Raw genomic sequence first — 20,517 nt, forward strand, 5'->3', positions numbered from 1 at the left:
CACACACAGCAGGGGAACAGCTGACGTTACTGAACCCCAATAACAGAGGAGGGACTGTTGACTGTGCGTACAGCACTACTGGACTGCAACTAGCGGTGTTGGAGCCCAGGGACAGGAGGAGGAGGAGGTAGGAGGGATTGCCACACACAAAGCAGGGGAACAGCTGACGTTACTGAACCCCAATAACAGAGGAGGGACTGTTGACTGTGCGTACAGCACTACTGGACGGCAACTAGCGGTGTTGGAGCCCAGGGACAGGAGGAGGAGGAGGTGGAGGAGGAGGTAGGAGGGATTGCCACACACACAGCAGGGGAACAGCTGACGTTACTGAACCCAAATAACAGAGGAGCGACTGTTGGGACTGTGCGGACAGCACTTCTGGACGGCAACTGGCGGTGTTGGAGCCCAGGGACAGGTGGAGGAGGAGGAGGTAGGAGGAGGTAGGAGGGATTGCCACACACACAGCAGGGGAACAGCTGACGTTACTGAACCCCAATAACAGAGGAGGGACTGTTGGGACTGTGCGGACAGCACTTCTGGACGGCAACTAGCGGTGTTGGAGCCCAGGGACAGGTGGAAAAGCAGAGGAACACAATGTAGGCCGAAGCCTGAGAAAGTCGAAAGGGAACCTTTAACCCCCCCCCCCCCAAGGCGTTTGTAGCTGAAAGAGCCAGCTTGTGCAGCACAAAAGATGCAAAAGGAAAAGGTGGCTCTTTTCATCATGCTCCTTGCAAACACAGAACTAAACACTTATAAAATGTGTCCCCTGAAACCGTGAAACCGTCCCGGAGGTGGGACTTTCCTTCGTAATATGACGCAGCACAGCCGTCATTCCTACCCCCCCGGCGCCGTGCCCCGGCTCCTCAGCGTTGTTTGATTCCGTCCCGGAGCCTGCGCTGTTATGTTATCCCGTGGCCAGGCACACTTAGCACTGCCCATCTTCTGACATCATTTGGTGTCAGGCTGGCTGCGCCTGTGCGGCCGCGCTGGCCGAGAGCCCGCCTCGCAGTGTCTTCTGATTTAATCCCACTGGGGGCCTGGGATCCATGGCCATGCGCAGTGCATATCCTCGCCTCTCACTCCCCTCCCTACGGCTTCTTAATACTGTGCGGTGTCACGGCCGTGGCATGCTATTAGGGACCAGCTGACACCGAACAGTCTGAAGAAGCCATAGGGAGATGAGTGAGAGGTGGAGGTTCAGATATGCACTGCGCATGTCCATGGATCCCAGGCCCCCAGTGGGATTAAATCAGAAGACACTGCGAGGCGGGCTCTCGGCCAGCGCGGCCGCACAGGCGCAGCCATCCTGACACCAAATGATGCCAGAAGACGGGCAGCGCTAAGTGTGCCTGGCCACGGGATAACATAACAGCGCAGGCTCCCGGACGGAATCAAACAACGCTGAGGAGCCGGGGCACGGCGCCAAGGGGGTAGGAATGACGGCTGTGCTGCGTCATATTACGAAGGAAAGTACCACCTCCGGGACGGTTTTACGGTATCAGTGGACACATTTTGTAAGTGTTAATTTCTGCGTGTGCAAGGAGCTAAACAAAAATAGCTACCTTTTCCTTGTGCAGCATTACTGCTGCACAAGGTGGCTCTTTCAGTAACAAACGCCTTGGGGGGGGGGGACAGATTCCCTTACATTTCAGTTGTTGTGTCAGCGTGGCGGTCGCAGGACACATTGCCGGCTACACAGCAGGGGAACAGCTGGCGGTGCTGAACCCCACTAACACATTGGCGAGGTGTTTGGCTCTGTGCGTACAGCACTTCTGGACGGCAACTAGTGGTGTTGTAGCCCAGGGACAGGAGGGGGAGGTGGTGGAGGAGGTAGGAGGGATTGCCACACACACAGCAGGGGAACAGCTGACGTTACTGAACCCCAATAACAGAGGAGGGACTGTTGGGACTGTGCGGACAGCACTTCTGGACGGCAACTGGCGGTGTTGGAGCCCAGGGACAGGTGGAGGAGGAGGAGGTAGGAGGAGGTAGGAGGGATTGCCACACACACAGCAGGGGAACAGCTGACGTTACTGAACCCCAATAACAGAGGAGGGACTGTTGGGACTGTGCGGACAGCACTTCTGGATGGCAACTGGCGGTGTTGGAGCCCAGGGACAGGTGGAGGAGGAGGAGGTAGGAGGAGGTAGGAGGGATTGCCACACACACAGCAGGGGAACAGCTGACGTTACTGAACCCCAATAACAGAGGAGGGACTGTTGACTGTGCGTACAGCACTACTGGACGGCAACTAGCGGTGTTGGAGCCCAGGGACAGGAGGAGGAGGAGGTGGAGGAGGAGGTAGGAGGGATTGCCACACACACAGCAGGGGAACAGCTGACGTTACTGAACCCCAATAACAGAGGAGGGACTGTTGACTGTGCGTACAGCACTACTGGACGGCAACTAGCGGTGTTGGAGCCCAGGGACAGGAGGAGGAGGAGGTGGAGGAGGAGGTAGGAGGGATTGCCACACACACAGCAGGGGAACAGCTGACGTTACTGAACCCCAATAACAGAGGAGGGACTGTTGACTGTGCGTTCAGCACTACTGGACGGCAACTAGCGGTGTTGGAGCCCAGGGACAGGAGGAGGAGGAGGTGGAGGAGGAGGTAGGAGGGATTGCCACACACACAGCAGGGGAACAGCTGACGTTACTGAACCCCAATAACAGAGGAGGGACTGTTGACTGTGCGTACAGCACTACTGGACGGCAACTAGCGGTGTTGGAGCCCAGGGACAGGAGGAGGAGGAGGTGGAGGAGGAGGTAGGAGGGATTGCCACACACACAGCAGGGGAACAGCTGACGTTACTGAACCCCAATAACAGAGGAGGGACTGTTGGGACTGTGCGGACAGCACTTCTGGACGGCAACTGGCGGTATTGGAGCCCAGGGACAGGTAGAGGAGGAGGAGGTAGGAGGAGGTAGGAGGGATTGACACACACACAGCAGGGGAACAGCTGACGTTACTGAACCCCAATAACAGAGGAGCGACTGTTGACTGTGCGTACAGCACTACTGGACGGCAACTAGCGGTGATGGAGCCCAGGGACAGGAGGAGGAGGAGGTGGAGGAGGAGGTAGGAGGGATTGAAACACACACAGCAGGGGAACAGCTGACGTTACTGAACCCCAATAACAGAGGAGGGACTGTTGACTGTGCGTACAGCACTACTGGACGGCAACTAGCGGTGTTGGAGCCCAGGGACAGGAGGAGGAGGAGGTGGAGGAGGAGGTAGGAGGGATTGCCACACACACAGCAGGGGAACAGCTGACGTTACTGAACCCCAATAACAGAGGAGGGACTGTTGACTGTGCGTACAGCACTACTGGACGGCAACTAGCGGTGTTGGATCCCAGGAACAGGAGGAGGAGGAGGTGGAGGAGGAGGTAGGAGAGATTGCCACACACACAGCAGGGGAACAGCTGACGTTACTGAACCCCAATAACAGAGGAGCGACTGTTGACTGTGCGTACAGCACTACTGGACGGCAACTAGCGGTGTTGGAGCCCAGGGACAGGAGGAGGAGGAGGTGGAGGAGGAGGTAGGAGCGATTGCCACACACACAGCAGGGGAACAGCTGACGTTACTGAACCCCAATAACAGAGGAGGGACTGTTGACTGTGCGTACAGCACTACTGGACGGCAACTAGCGGTGTTGGAGCCCAGGGACAGGAGGAGGAGGAGGTGGAGGAGGAGGTAGGAGGGATTGCCACACACACAGCAGGGGAACAGCTGACGTTACTGAACCCCAATAACAGAGGAGGGACTGTTGACTGTGCGTACAGCACTACTGGACGGCAACTAGCGGTGTTGGAGCCCAGGGACAGGAGGAGGAGGAGGTGGAGGAGGAGGTAGGAGGGATTGCCACACACACAGCAGGGGAACAGCTGACGTTACTGAACCCCAATAACAGAGGAGCGACTGTTGGGACTGTGCGGACAGCACTTCTGGACGGCAACTGGCGGTGTTGGAGCCCAGGGACAGGTGGAGGAGGAGGAGGTAGGAGGAGGTAGGAGGGATTGCCACACACACAGCAGGGGAACAGCTGACGTTACTGAACCCCAATAACAGAGGAGGGACTGTTGGGACTGTGCGGACAGCACTTCTGGACGGCAACTAGCGGTGTTGGAGCCCAGGGACATGTGGAAAAGCAGAGGAACACAATGTAGGCCGAAGCCTGAGAAAGTCGAAAGGGAACCTTTAACCCCCCCCCCAAGGCGTTTGTAGCTGAAAGAGCCAGCTTGTGCAGCACAAAAGATGCAAAAGGAAAAGGTGGCTCTTTTCATCATGCTCTTTGCAAAGACAGAACTAAACACTTATAAAATGTGTCCCCTGAAACCGTGAAACCGTCCCGGAGGTGGGACTTTCCTTCGTAATATGACGCAGCACAGCCGTCATTCCTACCCCCCCGGCGCCGTGCCCCGGCTCCTCAGCGTTGTTTGATTCCGTCCCGGAGCCTGCGCTGTTATGTTATCCCGTGGCCAGGCACACTTAGCGCTGCCCATCTTCTGACATCATTTGGTGTCAGGCTGGCTGCGCCTGTGCGGCCGCGCTGGCCGAGAGCCCGCCTCGCAGTGTCTTCTGATTTAATCCCACTGGGGGCCTGGGATCCATGGCCATGCGCAGTGCATATCCTCGCCTCTCACTCCCCTCCCTACGGCTTCTTAATACTCTGCGGTGTCACGGCCGTGGCATGCTATTAGGGACCAGCTGACACCGAACAGTCTGAAGAAGCCATAGGGAGATGAGTGAGAGGTGGAGGTTCAGATATGCACTGCGCATGTCCATGGATTCCAGGCCCCCAGTGGGATTAAATCAGAAGACACTGCGAGGCGGGCTCTCGGCCAGCGCGGCCGCACAGGTGCAGCCATCCTGACACCAAATGATGTCAGAAGACGGGCAGCGCTAAGTGTGCCTGGCCACGGGATAACATAACAGCGCAGGCTCCGGGACGGAATCAAACAACACTGAGGAGCCGGGGCACGGCGCCAAGGGGGTAGGAATGACGGCTGTGCTGCGTCATATTACGAAGGAAAGTACCACCTCCGGGACGGTTTTACGGTATCAGTGGACACATTTTATAAGTGTTAAGTTCTGCGTGTGCAAGGAGCTAAACAAAAATAGCTACCTTTTCCTTGTGCAGCATTACTGCTGCACAAGGTGGCTCTTTCAGTAACAAACGCCTTGGGGGGGGGGGACAGATTCCCTTACATTTCAGTTGTTGTGTCAGCGTGGCGGTCGCAGGACACATTGCCGGCTACACAGCTGGGGATCAGCTGACGTTACTGAAACCCAATAACACTGGGTTGTATGTTTTGACTGTGCAGACGACACTTCTGAGCCTCAACTGGCGGTGTTGGAGCCCAGGAATTTAAGTTCAGGTGGTAGAAAGATGAACACAACAGGAGACCTGGATACTCTAGACAGTCACCTAAATATTTAATCAGGAAGAGGAGTGGCAAATTCCTGCGAGATCCAGGCCTTGTTCATTTTCAGGAAAGTAAGCCGGTCAACGTTATCGGAGGATAGTCGCATGCGACGGTCAGTTAGTACACCACCTGCAGCACTAAAGACACGTTCCGATAATACACTGGCCGCAGGGCAAGACAGCACCTCCAATGCATACTGGCTTAGCTCTGGCCATGTATCCAGCTTTGAGACCCAAAACTTGAAAGGGGAAGAGCCGTCTGGGAGTACAGCAAGAGGGCAAGACATGTAGTCTGTCACCATCTGACGGAACCGTTGCCTCCTGCTGACTGGAGCCGTCTGTGATGGTGTAGACTTTTGTGGCGGGCACAGAAAACTGTGCCACAGTTGGGCCATACTGGTCTTGCCTTGGGCAGAGGCACTGCTTCTGCTCCCTCTTTGTGCAGAGCCTCCACCACTGCCTGGACGCACTGAGCTGCTTTGGAATGCACTAGCAGCACTTCTCTCAGTTGGAATGGAGAAGATGATGGAATTGACCAGTGTGTCTTGGTACTCCCGCATTTTTTGCTCCCGGTTCAACGGTGTGATGAGGCTTTCTACGTTGTCCCGGTAGCGAGGATCGAGGAGGGTGAACACCCAATAATCAGACATGTTGAGAATGTGGGCGATGCGGCGGTCGTTTCTCAGGCACTGCAGCATGTAATCCACCATGTGCTGCAGACTGCCAACTGCCCAAGAAACGCTGTCCCCTGCTGGAGGCGTGATCTCTGCCCGCTCGTCATCACCCCACCCTCGCTTTACACACTGAGTACTGGACAATTGTGTAACTCCCTCCTCTGGACGGATGTCTTCCTCCTCCATTGACTCCTCCTCATCCTCCTCACAAACTGTCCCCTGCCTACGCGTTTGTGAGGAACCACGTGGCGCTGACTGTCCAGAAGATGATGGAAATGGTGAATCCTCATCCTCCACCTCTTCCACAACATCATCCCTTAGCGCTTGCAGTGATTTTTCAAGCAGGCAGATAAGGGGGACAGTCATGCTGACTAGTGCATCATCTGCACTCGCCATCCGCGTGGAATAATCAAAGGGACGCAAAACCTGGCAGACGTCATTCATAGTGGCCCACTCTGTGGTTGTGAAGTCTGTACGGCGCTGACTGCGACTTCTTTGCGCCTGAAGCAGCTGGTACTCCATTACAGCTTGCTGCTGCTCACACAACCGCTCCAACATATGTAACGTGGAATTCCACCTGGTAGGTAGGTCACATATGATGCGATGTTCCGGCAGGTGGTGTCGGCGCTGCAGAGCCGCAATGCGCGCTTTTGCCGTGCTGGAACGCCGCAAGTGAGCACACTCTAGGCGGACCTTGTGCAGCAGTGCATCAAGATCCGGATAGTCCCTCAAAAAGCTCTGCACGACCAAATTGAGCACATGTGCCAGACATGGGATGTGAGTGAGGTTGCCAAGGCCCAGAGCTGCCACCAGATTTCGGCTATTATCACACACTACCATGCCTGGCTGGAGATTCGCTGGCACAAACCACACATCGCTCTCCTGCTTGATGGCATTCCAGAGCTCCTGCGCTGTGTGGCTACGATTCCCCAAAAAAATTAATTTCAAGACGGCCTGTTGACGTTTGGCCACGGCTGTGCTCATGTCGGTCGTAACAGGTACACGTTCATCACGGGTCCATGTGGAGGTGGACTGTGACGGCTCCTGCAGCGATGATTCTGAGGAACTGGTGTAAGAGGAGGAGTCAATGCGTACAGAATGGATTCCTGCAATCCTTGGAGTGGGCAGGACACGTCCTGCGCCACTCGCACGGTCTGTACCCGGCTCAACGACATTAACCCAATGGGCAGTGAGGGAAAGGTATCGCCCCTGTCCATGTTGACTGGTCCACGCATCGGTGGTGAGGTGGACCTTGCTACTGACGGCGTTCAGTAGCGCGTGTTTTATGTGTCCCTCCACATGCTTGTGCAGGGCAGGGATGGCTTGCCTGCTGAAGTAAAAGCGGCTGGGCACATTGTACTGTGGGACTGCCAATGACATCAAGTCATCACAGTGACAGCATTTCCAGTGACAGAAGTTTGGCAATGCCTGCAGTCAGAGCCTGTGCTCGTGGGTGGTTTGACGAGAAAGGCCGCCTTTTCTCCCATGCCTGTACTACCGATGGCTGTAGACTGGGCTGGGAGTGTGTGGATGACTGGGAAAGTGGTGCTGCGGGTGGAATTACAGCGGGTCTCTGGACAACAGGGCCAGAGGTTCTTCCACGGCGATCCTGGGAGGAAGCCGAACCAGCTGCGTGTGAGCTGGAGGAAGAGGCAACACGAGCTGAAGAGGTGGTAGCTGCCGCTGTTGGTTGGCCTAGCTCTTCAGTGTGTTTTTCTAACTCCGCTGGGTGCCTGGTGCGCACATGTTTCCACATGTTGGAGGTATTGAGGTTGCTGACATTTTTCCCTCTTTTGACTTTTTGATGACACACCTTGCATCTGACATAGCAAATGTCATCTGCAACTGTGTCAAAAAAGGACCAGGCACTGCAAGTCTTGGGAGCGCCCTTTTTGGCTTTTGGAAGAGACATGCTCCTAACGGGTGCCAAAGCGGAGGCTGCAGGATCCGCAGTCTTCCCCCTCCCTCTCCCTCTTTGGGCCGTACGGGGAATCTCTTCCTCAGAGCTGCTCCAACCACCTTCCTGTCCCTCACGCCAAAATGGGTCAAGGACCTCATCATCTACACTACCCTCTGCCCCCAACTGCTCCTCCTGGGTAGTCTCAGCAGCAGAGCACGCACCAGTAAGTGGCACCTGAGTGTCATCATCAGCTGATGCGGCCTGCGATGTGGTGACCGGAGCCACTGGCCCACCCGCCTCTTCAGAGGAAGAGAGAAAAAGCTGTTGGGCATCACTGCACCCTGCCTCTTCTTCCATTTCTCCAATGCTGCTTGGCTGGCCCCCTGTTTCCAAGCCAAGAGATTCAGAGAACAGAAGTAGAGACGGCTCCTGCCCTGGGCTCTCTGTCTGCCTGGGCAATTTGGCAGGTGGTGAAGAGACAGATGGCTGCTCTCCAGTGCTCTGTGTCTGAGAGGATGTGGCACTAATTGAAGTTGATGCATTAGCTGCCATCCATCCGACAACGGCTTCAATTTGTTCTTCACGCAGCAGCGGTGTACGGCGCTCTGACACAAAGCTGCGCATGAATGACTGTTGCCTGGTGAAAGTGGGTGCTGATGAGTCACCGGTGCCCGCAGCAGGCACAGAATCCCCACGTCCCCTCCCTGCTCCGCGCCCACGCCCACGTGCCTTACTCACTGCCTTCTTCATCTTGGTTGACTGATAAAGATAAGCAGAAAAGTACTAACGGCTTTGTGTGCTTATTCCTGAACAACTCCTCCTAACAGGTATAAGAAACACTAATTTTCTAAAGTGTGGACTAGACTTTAATATGAGCTAATGTGGCCTACACAAATGTAAAGTGGTGTAACTGGTGTGTTTGGTGAACTTTATTATTTATTTATTTTTTGGGGGCTGAACTGACAACGGATAGAGCTGCAGTCACACGGAGACCGTGCAGACAGCCGTAAACGGCGCTGCAAGGCCCCAAAACCCTCCTCTACGTTATCCTATGTAGTGTTTTTCCACAAGTTAGCTGGAGACGGGTGGAAAGACACTAATAGGAATTTTTTGAAAAAATGTGCAGCAGCCTGCACTACTTAAAACAAAATGAAAATTGATTTGGCGGTATGACGCAGTGAACAACCCTGAGCTGGAGACAACCAGGCTATGGCTGCTCACAGACTACAGGGCGAGCTGCAGTCACACGGAGACCGTGCAGACAGCCGTAAACGGCGCTGCAAGGCCCAAAAACCCTCCTCTACGTTATCCTATGTAGTGTTTTTCCACAAATTAGCTGGAGACGGGTGGAAAGACACTAATAGGAATTTTTTGAAAAAATGTGCAGCAGCCTGCACTACTTAAAACAAAATGAAAATTGATTTGGCGGTATGACGCAGTGAACAACCCTGAGCTGGAGACAACCAGGCTATGGCTGCTCACAGACTACAGGGCGAGCTGCAGTCACACGGAGACCGTGCAGACAGCCGTAAACGGCGCTGCAAGGCCCAAAAACCCTCCTCTACGTTATCCTATGTAGTGTTTTTCCACAAATTAGCTGGAGACGGGTGGAAAGACACTAATAGGAATTTTTTGAAAAAATGTGCAGCAGCCTGCACTACTTAAAACAAAATGAAAATTGATTTGGCGGTATGACGCAGTGAACAACCCTGAGCTGGAGACAACCAGGCTATGGCTGCTCACAGACTACAGGGCGAGCTGCAGTCACACGGAGACCGTGCAGACAGCCGTAAACGGCGCTGCAAGGCCCAAAAACCCTCCTCTATGTTATCCTATGTAGTGTTTTTCCACAAATTAGCTGTAGACGGGTGGAAAGACACTAATAGGATTTTTTGGAATAAATTAGCAGCAGACTACACTACTTGGAAAAAAAAAAAAAAAAAGAACAGTATGAGGCAATGAACCACCCTCCCTGAACTGAATACAACCAGCTATGGATGGCCTATGTGGCTGCACTCAGACTAGAGAGTGGGCTGCACTCACACACACACACACACAGACCTTGCAGATCGCTGTGAAAACAGCGCTACAAGGCAAAAGCAAGGTGAATAGTAGGTGAACACAGCGGTTGCTAAATTAGCCTTTGGAAAGCACAAAGAAGCAAATCGCTATCTCTAAACTGGTCCTCAGTCAGCAAACAGCGTCCTGTCACTAACTGAATTCACAGCAGAGTGATCGCAAAATGGTGCCAGCGACTTTTAAACTGCATCATGACATCATTTCAGCAGCCAATCACAGCCATGCCAGTAGTTTCATGCCCTCCATGCTGAACAGGATGTGCCCACACTTGAAATCATTCTCATTGGCTGAATTTGTGCATTTTGAATCTGGGAACTTCCGATTCCGGTATCCGATACGCGGCAAGTATCGGAATCCCGGTATCGGAATTCCGATACCCCAAGTATCGGCCGATACCCGATACTTGCGGTATCGGAATGCTCAACACTAGCAGTGAGACATCAGGCTGGCACAAAACAGGCGCCGAAGTAAACCGGCGCTTCAACTCTTGGAAAGCTTCCACGGCTGCAGGAGCCCAGTTAGCAACATCAGAACCTTTCTTGGTCATATCCGTCAAAGGTTTAACAACGCTAGAAAAATTAGCGATAAAACGACGGTAGAAGTTAGCAAAACCCAAGAACTTCTGAAGACTTTTAACTGACGTGGGCTGAGTCCAATCATGAATAGCTCGGACCTTGACTGGGTCCATCTCCACCGCAGAAGGGGAAAAAATAAAACCCAAAAAGGGAACCTTCTGTACTCCAAAGAGACACTTTGAGCCCTTAACAAACAAAGCATGCTCACGCAAAACCTGAAACACCATCCTGACCTGCTCTACATGCGAGTCCCAATCATCAGAAAAAAACAGAATATCATCCAGATAAACAATCATAAATTTATCCAGATACTTCCGGAAAATATCATGCATAAAGGACTGAAACACTGAAGGAGCATTAGAGAGCCTAAAAGGCATCACCAAGTACTCAAAATGACCTTCGGGCGTATTAAATGCAGTTTTCCATTCATCTCCTTGCTTAATGCGCACAAGGTTGTACGCACCACGAAGATCTATCTTGGTGAACCACTTGGCACCTTTAATCCGGGCAAACAAGTCCGACAACAGAGGCAAAGGATACTGAAATTTAACAGTGATTTTATTCAGAAGCCGATAGTCAATACAAGGTCTCAAAGATCCGTCCTTCTTGGCCACAAAAAAGAATCCCGCACCAAGAGGGGAAGAGGATGGACGGATATGCCCCTTCTCCAGAGACTCCTTGATATACGAACGCATTGCGTTATGCTCAGGTACAGACAGATTAAATAGTCTTCCCTTAGGAAATTTACTACCTGGAATCAAATCTATGGCGCAATCACAGTCCCTATGAGGAGGCAGAGCACTGGACCTGGACTCGCTGAATACATCCTGATAATCAGACAAATACTCAGGAACTTCCGAAGGAGTAGAGGAAGCAATAGACACCGGCGGGGAATCACCATGAATTCCCTGACAGCCCCAACTTGACACAGACATTGCCTTCCAATCCAAGACTGGATTATGGGTCTGTAACCATGGCAGACCCAAAACGACCAAATCATGCATTTTATGCAGAACAAGAAAACAAATCACCTCCCGATGTTCAGGAGTCATGCACATGGTTACCTGTGTCCAAAACTGCGGTTTATTTTCCGCCAATGGCATAGCATCAATACCTCTAAGAGGGATAGGATTTACCAAAGGCTCAAGAACAAAACCACAGCGCTTGGCAAATGACAGATCCATAAGACTCAGGGCAGCACCTGAATCCACAAACGCCATAACAGGGTAGGAAGACAATGAGCAAATTAAAGTCACAGACAAAATAAATTTAGGTTGCAAATTACCAATGGCGACAGGGCTAACAACCCTTGTTAGGCGTTTAGAGCATGCTGATATAACATGTGTAGAATCACCACAGTAAAAACACAACCCATTCTGACGTCTATGATTTTTCCGTTCATTTCTAGTCTGAATTCTATCACATTGCATTAAATCAGGTGTTTGTTCAGACAACACCACCAGAGGATTAGCAGTTTTGCGCTCCCGCAAACGCCGGTCAATTTGAATAGCCAGCGCCATGGAATCATTCAGACTTGTAGGAATGGAGAAACCCACCATCACATTCTTAATGGCTTCAGAAAGGCCATTTCTGAAATTTGCGGCCAGAGCACACTCATTCCACTGAGTAAGCACGGACCATTTCCAAAATTTTTGGCAATACACTTCAGCTTCATCCTGGCCCTGAGAAATAGCCAGCAAGGCTTTTTCTGCCTGAATTTCAAGATTGGGTTCCTCATAAAGCAATCCGAGCGCCAGAAAAAACGCATCAATATTTGCCAATGCCGGATCTCCTGGCGCTAGCGAGAAGGCCCAATCCTGAGGGTCGCCCCGTAAGAAAGAGATAACAATTTTAACTTGCTGAGCTGAGTCTCCAGATGAACGGGGTCTCAGAGATAGAAACAATTTACAATTATTCCTGAAATTCCTAAACTTGAATCGGTCTCCAGAGAACAGTTCAGGAATAGGTATTTTAGGTTCAGACATTGGACTACTGGTAACAAAATCTTGTATGCCCTGCACACGAGCAGCAAGCCGATCCACACTTGTAATCAAGGTCTGGACATTCATGTCTGCAGCAAGCACAAGCCACTCAGAGGTAAAGGGGAGGAACAAAGAGAGGGAAAAAAAAAACCTCAGAATTTCCTTTCTTATTATCCCACTTCTGCAATGCATTAAACATTCAACTTTGGCCTGGCATACTGTTATGACCCCAATGGCAGAGGGTCTCAAAAGTACATACCAAGTCTGCAAACATAAAAAACCAGCTCATAGGGCAGTGGTAACTGGGCTAACCGTATATCTAATCCTAGCACCACAAATAGCAGCAGCCGGGGAACGTGCCTACGTTGGTTCTAGACGTCTCGCGCCAGCCGGAGAACTAACTAACCCTAGAAGGGAAAAGATAGACCTTTCTTGCCTCCAGAGAAAAGACCCCAAAAGTTGGATACAAGCCCCCCACAAATAATACGGTGAGGTAAGGAGAAAGGACAAACGTAAGAATGAACTAGATATTTAGCAAAGAGAGGCCCACTGACTAATAGCAGAATATAGTAAGATGACTTATACGGTCAGCAAAAACCCTATCAAAATTTCCACGCTGGATATTCAAGAACCCCCGAACCGTCTAACGGCCCGGGGGGAGAATACCAGCCCCCTAGAGCTTCCAGCAAAATCAGGAATCACATTTAGTACAAGCTGGACAGAAAATAAGAGCAAAGCAAATAACCAAAAAACAAGGAAGCAGGACTTAGCTTAATTTTGCAAGATCCAAGACCAGCAGACAGGAGCAAACAGAAAGGAACTGATTACAATGATGCCAGGCACTGGACTGAGGATCCAGGGAGTTTATATAGCAACACCCCTGGACTAACGACCCAGGTGGGTGCCAAACTGAGGATAGACAATCCCAGAGTCATATCACTAGTGACCACAAGAGGGAGCCAAAAAAGTCTAATTCACAACAGGTAGAGTATGGAAACTAATAAATCTGTGTACTTACTCCTTCATGTCTATACATTCTTTGTGATCAGCTTTCTTCTGAATATTCTTAACTAAAAGGTCTCCATACTGTTTTATTATCGGGAACATCTGTCAGGATGACAACAAAGAGTTTGTTTCATGGTGTATATTTTACCAAAAATCTTTCCAGTAATCTGCAACAGAGACGTCTAATAAAGTCTTCAACACAGATGCGATAATAAAGTGACTTTTTTTTTACACAAAATTTGTCACATGCAGCATGCAATAATTCACGCTCTTATTGGATATATAATAAATACATGTAGAATTTGCATAAATCTACAACACATGAATTTGTTGGAAAGTAAATAGCACAGTTTTATCCTGTCAGACATGGATACAACAACGGATACTGGAAGCCTGTGCTAGCATTTCTTCTGCGGTGTTGCTATCAGTGTGTCAGAAGTGGGAGAAGAGGGTTGCATTGACAATCCAACACAATGAGCAGCACTTTGAACACATTTTATAAGTGGTCATAAACTTGTAAATAACTCATGAAAGAATAAAGTTATGTTAAAACTAAGCACACCATTATTTTTCTTGTGAAATTCTCAATAAGTTTGATGTGTCACATGACCCTCTTCCCTTTGGAAAAAATAAAGTTGGATCCAAAATGGCTGAGTTAAAAATGGCCGCCATGGTCACCACCCATCTTGAACAGTTTTCCCCTCCCATATACTAATGTGCCACAAACAGGAAGTTGATATCACCAACCATTCCCATTTTATTTAGGTGTATCCATATAAATAGCCCACCCTGTATAAAGGTAACATTATCGACGATGTAAGAGACCTGGGATCCACCATCTTCGTTTATCTGCATCTGTAGTCCCCATTCTTTCTGATCTATTGTGATCGTTCTTATATTTATTTTTTAATGTTGTATAATAAAGATGTGTTTATCTCTTTACAAAGAAGCCTCATATCTTGGCTTTTTTCAGCTTTTTTTCTGCAGCAAAACTTGATCTCTTGGCAGAAAAGAAGCTGCAGCTGGTTTTTCTTGGCTTTATTGCGTTTTTTGTGGCATTTTTGCTGAGTTTTTTTGTGTGTTTTTGTCTCTTGTGCATGCTGATAAAGTTTAGTGTTGTATAAAAAGTCCTATTCCATAGAATCAGGATTTTGCTCAATAAAGCTGCGTTTTTGGTGCATTTTTTCAGTGTTTTTTCACTACCCATTCAAGTTAATGGGTGAAAAACGCTTAAAAAACACTGAAAGAGGTGACATGCTCTATGTGGAAAAAACATGTAAAGCACAAAATACTGATGACAAAAAAACAATGTGTGTGCATGAGATTTCTGAAATCGCATAGTCTTTGCAGGTACTGTAAAACACAGCTGAAAATTGGCATAAAAAAGCAGCAAAAAGTCCAGTGTGAACTTAGCTTAGGGGTTTTTAAACACCATTTAAATTATATTCAGCAGTCTAATTGGAAGTGTGTCTGCAGGGAGAAACTTAAATTAAAGGGGTTGTCTTAGTAGTAGACAACCCCTTTAATTTGTTTTCTTGAGCTAAATGTTTTAAAATAATAAAGCATATATTCCCCTCCTGTGCCAGTGCCATTCCTGCGGTGTTGGCGCTCGCTCTCCCCGGGGCTGTGATACGGTGTTGTGACACATGACGCCGGAGCCCAATCAGCTGCAGCTGATCCCGGACTTCCTCTTCAGTTTGTCTGAAGGCGGTGACTCCAGCGCTGATTGGATGCTGGGAGTCGCATGTCATTCTGCTGCATCACAGTGTGGCCATCAGAAGCAATAGTTGCATAGGCAGCATGAATAGTAAAAAGTTGGTCACACAGGGTTAATAGCAGCGGTAACGGAGTGCATTACACCGCGGCATAACGCGGTCCATTACCGCTGCCATTAACCCTGTGTAAGGGCAGACTGGAGGGGAGTACGGAGCGGGCACTGACTGTGGGGAGGAAGGAGCGGCCATTTTTCCGCCGGACTGTGCCCGTCGCTGATTGGTCGTGGCTGTTTTGCCACGACCAATCAGCGACTTGGGTTCCATGACAGACAGAGGCCACGACCAATGAATATCCGTGACAGAAAGAAAGACAGAAGGACAGACAGAAAGACGGAAGTGACCGTTAGACAATTATATAGTAGATTAAGAGTCCTCAGTGGTTGATACCTTTTAATGGCTGACTGAAAAGATCATCTTTTCAGTTAGCCATTAAAATGTATCAACCACTGAGGACTCTCAATTCCAAATATTTTTCTATCTACTGGCTAACACGGTACCAAGATATACTGTATATCCTTCCATTGTTCACCTTAATAATTGTGCTGCAGTTTCACTCCTTACCACTGGAGGCTGCTGTTGTGTTCTGCAATTGCCCTTTACTAAAATGGAAGATTGTGAACTGGGGAATCCATCTTGTTTCCTGTTTGGGCCTACGTAAAGCCACATGGATTTCTCACTCATTCCTTGAGTATTGTGGCTAGTTCCAGTCTTCAGCTCCTGAACTTTCTTATTCAGACTGATCTTATTTATCTCTGAATTGTTTTCTTACAATCCTTTGCTATTCCAAGAACATCTATTACCGCTTGCTGTTCCTGCTCATGCTCCTTCGGCCACTGGATTCCAGCAGTGCTACGCCAGCATCGTAACACACAATCATAAATGAATGGCAGATCATAGTTTCATGCCAAAAGTTATAGTGCCGAGAGAAATCTTTAAATCACCACAGGCAGATCATTTTCTAGCTTATTACTTATTTATATTCTGTCTACATATCTTACCTGCTTAAGTTTACCGATGGTGAAGGTTGGTGACAAAACTGTCCGTATCCTTCTCCATTGATCATCAGCGGCAATTGCCACTCCAGATTCTAGAGGGCCATTAAGGCCAAAGTTCTAAAAAGAAGCAATTTTTTAAATGAATATTGGTAACAAGAATTACTATAAATATACAATATCATACCAGGATTTAAACTCACCCTTCTGTTGGTAAATATAGTATAGCAATCCTTAACTAGGATGGACTTAATGATTGCGGGGTCCATTACTGCCAGCACCGGCTGTCTCCCATCAAAGAACCTGGACCAGAAAACAGATGTGTTCAGATATATTATTATATCTAGCTGCTTTCACACATCAGTTGTTTGCTGTCAGGCACAATCCGGCGAATTTTGAAAAAAACTGATGCGACGGATCCGTTTTTTTAACCCGGGGATAGAGTTTGGATTTCTTGTTCGAGAGATAGAGAGAGACAGAGATGGAAAATGCATGATTTATGTAAAAAAAACGGATTCGGTCGCCGGATTCCATCATTTTACCTCACGTTTCATACCTTTTTCGCCGGATCCATCGCTGGGCCTTTTTTCGCCAGACAAAAAAAAAGTTCCTCTGTAGGTTTTCTCCGGCCACCGGAAAAAGAATTTTCGACGGATACGTCAAAAAACGGATGAAGCGTGAGGCCATCCGGTGCTAATACAAGTCTATGAGAAAAAAACGGATCCGGCGGCAACTTTTGCCCAATCCATTATTTCAAAATTCGCCGAATTGTGCCTGGTGGCAAAAAACTGATGTGTGAAAGTAGCCTAAACCAGCATTATAGGCACAAGATGACTACTTACATTTAACAAGTAAAGGTTCTCAGCCGTGTACATGTTATGAACTGGTGGCCTAGGAGCAGCATGGACGAGCTCTGGAGTAGGTGGCCTCTATACTGACCGCAGACCCTGAACTTAACACATCAACTAGAAGTAGCCGTGGGATGTTCCTGTCACTCCCTAGACACCTCGTCACGGCCGGAGGACTAATTACCCCTAAAGAAAGAAACAGGAATACTATCTTGCCTCAGAGAAAATTCCCAAAGGAAAGGCAGCCCCCAACAAATAATGACTGTGAGAGGAGAGGGAAATTACAAACGCAGACTGAAAACAGAATTTAGCAAAGGAGGCCACGCTACCTAGAAAGGAAAGACAGGACAGAGTACTGTGCGGTCAGTATAAAAAATACTACAAAATCCACCACAGAGAATACAAAAATCTCCACACCTAACTAAAGGCATGGAGGGTAACTCTGTGACTCCAGAGCTTCCAACTTGGCTGAATAAATCTTTACACAGACAAAGCTGGACAAGAAAAAACATAGCAATTCACAGAGCTATTAAGTCCACCGAATGTGGACTGCAAAAACTGAGCCAGGACTTATCCAACCAGAGATGTGGATCCCTAGAAAACAGTGGACAACTGGCACTCACTAAAGGAAGGAGCCAGACTAAATAGCCCCGTCCAAAGTGGAAGCAGCTGATGACTGTTGTGAAGGACAAACAGCAGCACTACCACTTATAACCACCAGAGGGAGCCCAAGAGCAGAACCCACAACAGAATTCACAACAGTACCCCCCCCTTGAGGAGGGGTCACCGAACCCTCACCAGAGCCCCCACGCCGATCCGGACGAGCCAAATGGAAGGCACGAACCAAATCGTCAGCATGAACATCGGAGGCAACAACCCAAGAATTATCCTCCTGGCCATAACCCTTCCACTTGACAAGATACTGAAGCCTCCGTCTAGAAAAACGAGAATCCAAGATCTTCTCCACAACATACTCCAACTCCCCATCAATCAACACCGGGGCAGGAGGATCAACAGAGGGAACCACGGGCACCACATATTTCCGCAACAAAGATCTATGAAAAACATTATGGATGGAAAAAGAGGCTGGAAGGGCCAAACGAAAAGACACTGGATTGATAATCTCAGAAATCCTATAAGGACCAATGAACCGAGGCTTGAACTTCGGGGAAGAAACCTTCATAGGAACATGACAAGAAGACAACCAGACCAAATCCCCAACCAGAAGCCGGGAACCCACACCCCGACGACGGTTGGCAAAACGCTGAGCCTCCTCCTGAGACAACACCAAATTGTCCACAACATGAGCCCAAATCTGCTGCAACCTGTCAACCACAGAGTCCACCCCAGGACAATCAGAAGACTCAACCTGCCCTGAAGAAAAACGAGGATGAAACCCAGAATTACAAAAGAATGGTGACACCAAGGTAGCAGAACTAGCCCAATTATTAAGGGCAAGAAAGCCACCCAATCTGTTGTGATTTTGCTTTTTGCTCCCTCTAGTGGTCATTAGTGATTTGACTCTGGAGCGTCTGTCTTTTCCTATATCCTCACCTGGGCCGTTAGTTCAGGGGCGTTGCTATATAAGCTCCCTGGACCTTCAGTTCAATGCCTGGCATCGTTGAAATCAGAGCTAATCTGCTGTGCTCTTGTCCTCTGATCCTGGTTCCTGTTTTTCAAGCTAAGTCTGCTTCTTTGCTTTTTGCTTTTGTTTTGTTTGGTATTTTTGTCCAGCTTGTTCCTATCTGTATCCTGACCTTTGCTGGAAGCTCTAGGGGGCTGGTGTTCTCCCCCCGGACCGTTAGACGGTTCGGGGGTTCTTGAATCTCCAGCGTGGATTTTTATAGGGTTTTTGTTGACCAGATAAGTTATCTTGCTATATTCTGCTATTAGTAAGCTGGCCTCTCTTTGCTGAACCTGGTTCTTTTCTGTGTTTGTCATTTCCTCTTACCTCACCGTTATTATTTGTGGGGGGCTTGTATCTTGCTTTGGGGTCCCTTTCTCTGGAGGCAAGAGAGGTCTTTGTTTTCTTCTCCTAGGGGTAGTTAGATTCTCCGGCTGGCGCGAGTCATCTAGCGATCACCGTAGGCATGATCCCCGGCTACTTCTAGTGTTGGCGTTAGGAGTAGCTATTTGGTCAACCCAGTTACCACAGCCCTATGAGCTGGATTTTTGTATCTTGCAGACTTACACGTTCCTCTGAGACCCTGTCCACTGGGGTCATAACAGTATGCCAGGCCAGTATTAAATGTTTAATGCATTGCAGAAGTGGGATTATAAGAAAGAAAATTTTGAGGTTTTTTTTTTCCCTCTCTCATTTTTTTTTTTTTTTCTTTTCCCCTTTACCTCAGAGTGGCTTAAGCTTGCTGCAGACATGAATGTCCAGACCTTGATTACAAGTGTGGACCAGCTTGCCGCTCGTGTGCAGGGTATACAAGATTATGTTACCAGAAATCCTATGTCTGAACCCAAGATTCCGATTCCTGAACTGTTTTCAGGAGACCGATTTAAGTTTAGGAATTTCAGGAATAATTGTAAATTATTTTTGTCCCTGAAACCTTGTTCGTCTGGAGACTCTGCTCAACAGGTAAAAATTGTTATTTCACTCTTACGGGGTGACCCTCAGGATTGGGCTTTTTCGTTGGCGCCAGGAGATCCGGCATTGGCTGATATTGATGCGTTTTTTCTGGCGCTCGGTTTACTTTATGAGGAACCCAATCTTGAGATTCAGGCAGAGAAAGCCTTGCTGGCTATGTCTCAGGGCCAGGACGAGGCTGAGGTGTATTGCCAAAAATTTCGGAAATGGTCCGTGCTGACACATTGGAACGAGTGTGCACTGGCCGCTAATTTTAGAAATGGCCTTTCTGAGGCCATTAAGAATGTTATGGTGGGTTTTCCCATTCCCACAGGTCTGAATGATACCATGTCCCTGGCTATTCAAATTGACCGGCGGTTGCGGGAGCGCAAAACCGCAAATTCCCTCATGTTGTTGTCTGAACAGACACCTGATGTGATGCAATGTGATAGAAAAACCGCAAATTCCCTCATGGTGTTGTCTGAACGGACACCTGATTTGATGCAATGTGATAGAATCCTGACTAGAAATGAGAGGAAAATTCATAGACGCCGGAATGGCTTGTGCTACTACTGTGGTGATTCTACACATGTTATCTCAGCATGCTCTAAACGTATATCTAAGGTTGTTAGTCCTGTCACCGTTGGTAATTTGCATCCTAAGTTTATTCTGTCTGTAACT

The 20,517-nt window shown here is 49.0% G+C and overlaps 1 protein-coding gene across 1 annotated transcript in view; it reads right to left on the reverse strand.

The window, feature by feature from the left end:
- The window catches only part of LOC143793010 (cytochrome P450 3A29-like), a 104,939-nt gene that overhangs the window by 65,363 nt on the left and 19,059 nt on the right, over window positions 1-20,517 (reverse strand). The window contains exons 4-6 of the mRNA XM_077279563.1: window positions 16,617-16,716; window positions 16,420-16,533; window positions 13,660-13,748 (exon numbers count right to left, since the gene is read on the reverse strand). Coding sequence (XP_077135678.1) covers window positions 13,660-13,748; window positions 16,420-16,533; window positions 16,617-16,716 — 303 coding nt within the window. The remainder of the gene's footprint in view (window positions 1-13,659; window positions 13,749-16,419; window positions 16,534-16,616; window positions 16,717-20,517) is intronic.

This window comes from Ranitomeya variabilis, chromosome 1, assembly GCF_051348905.1.
Source record: "Ranitomeya variabilis isolate aRanVar5 chromosome 1, aRanVar5.hap1, whole genome shotgun sequence".
Classification (NCBI taxonomy): domain Eukaryota; kingdom Metazoa; phylum Chordata; class Amphibia; order Anura; family Dendrobatidae; genus Ranitomeya; species Ranitomeya variabilis.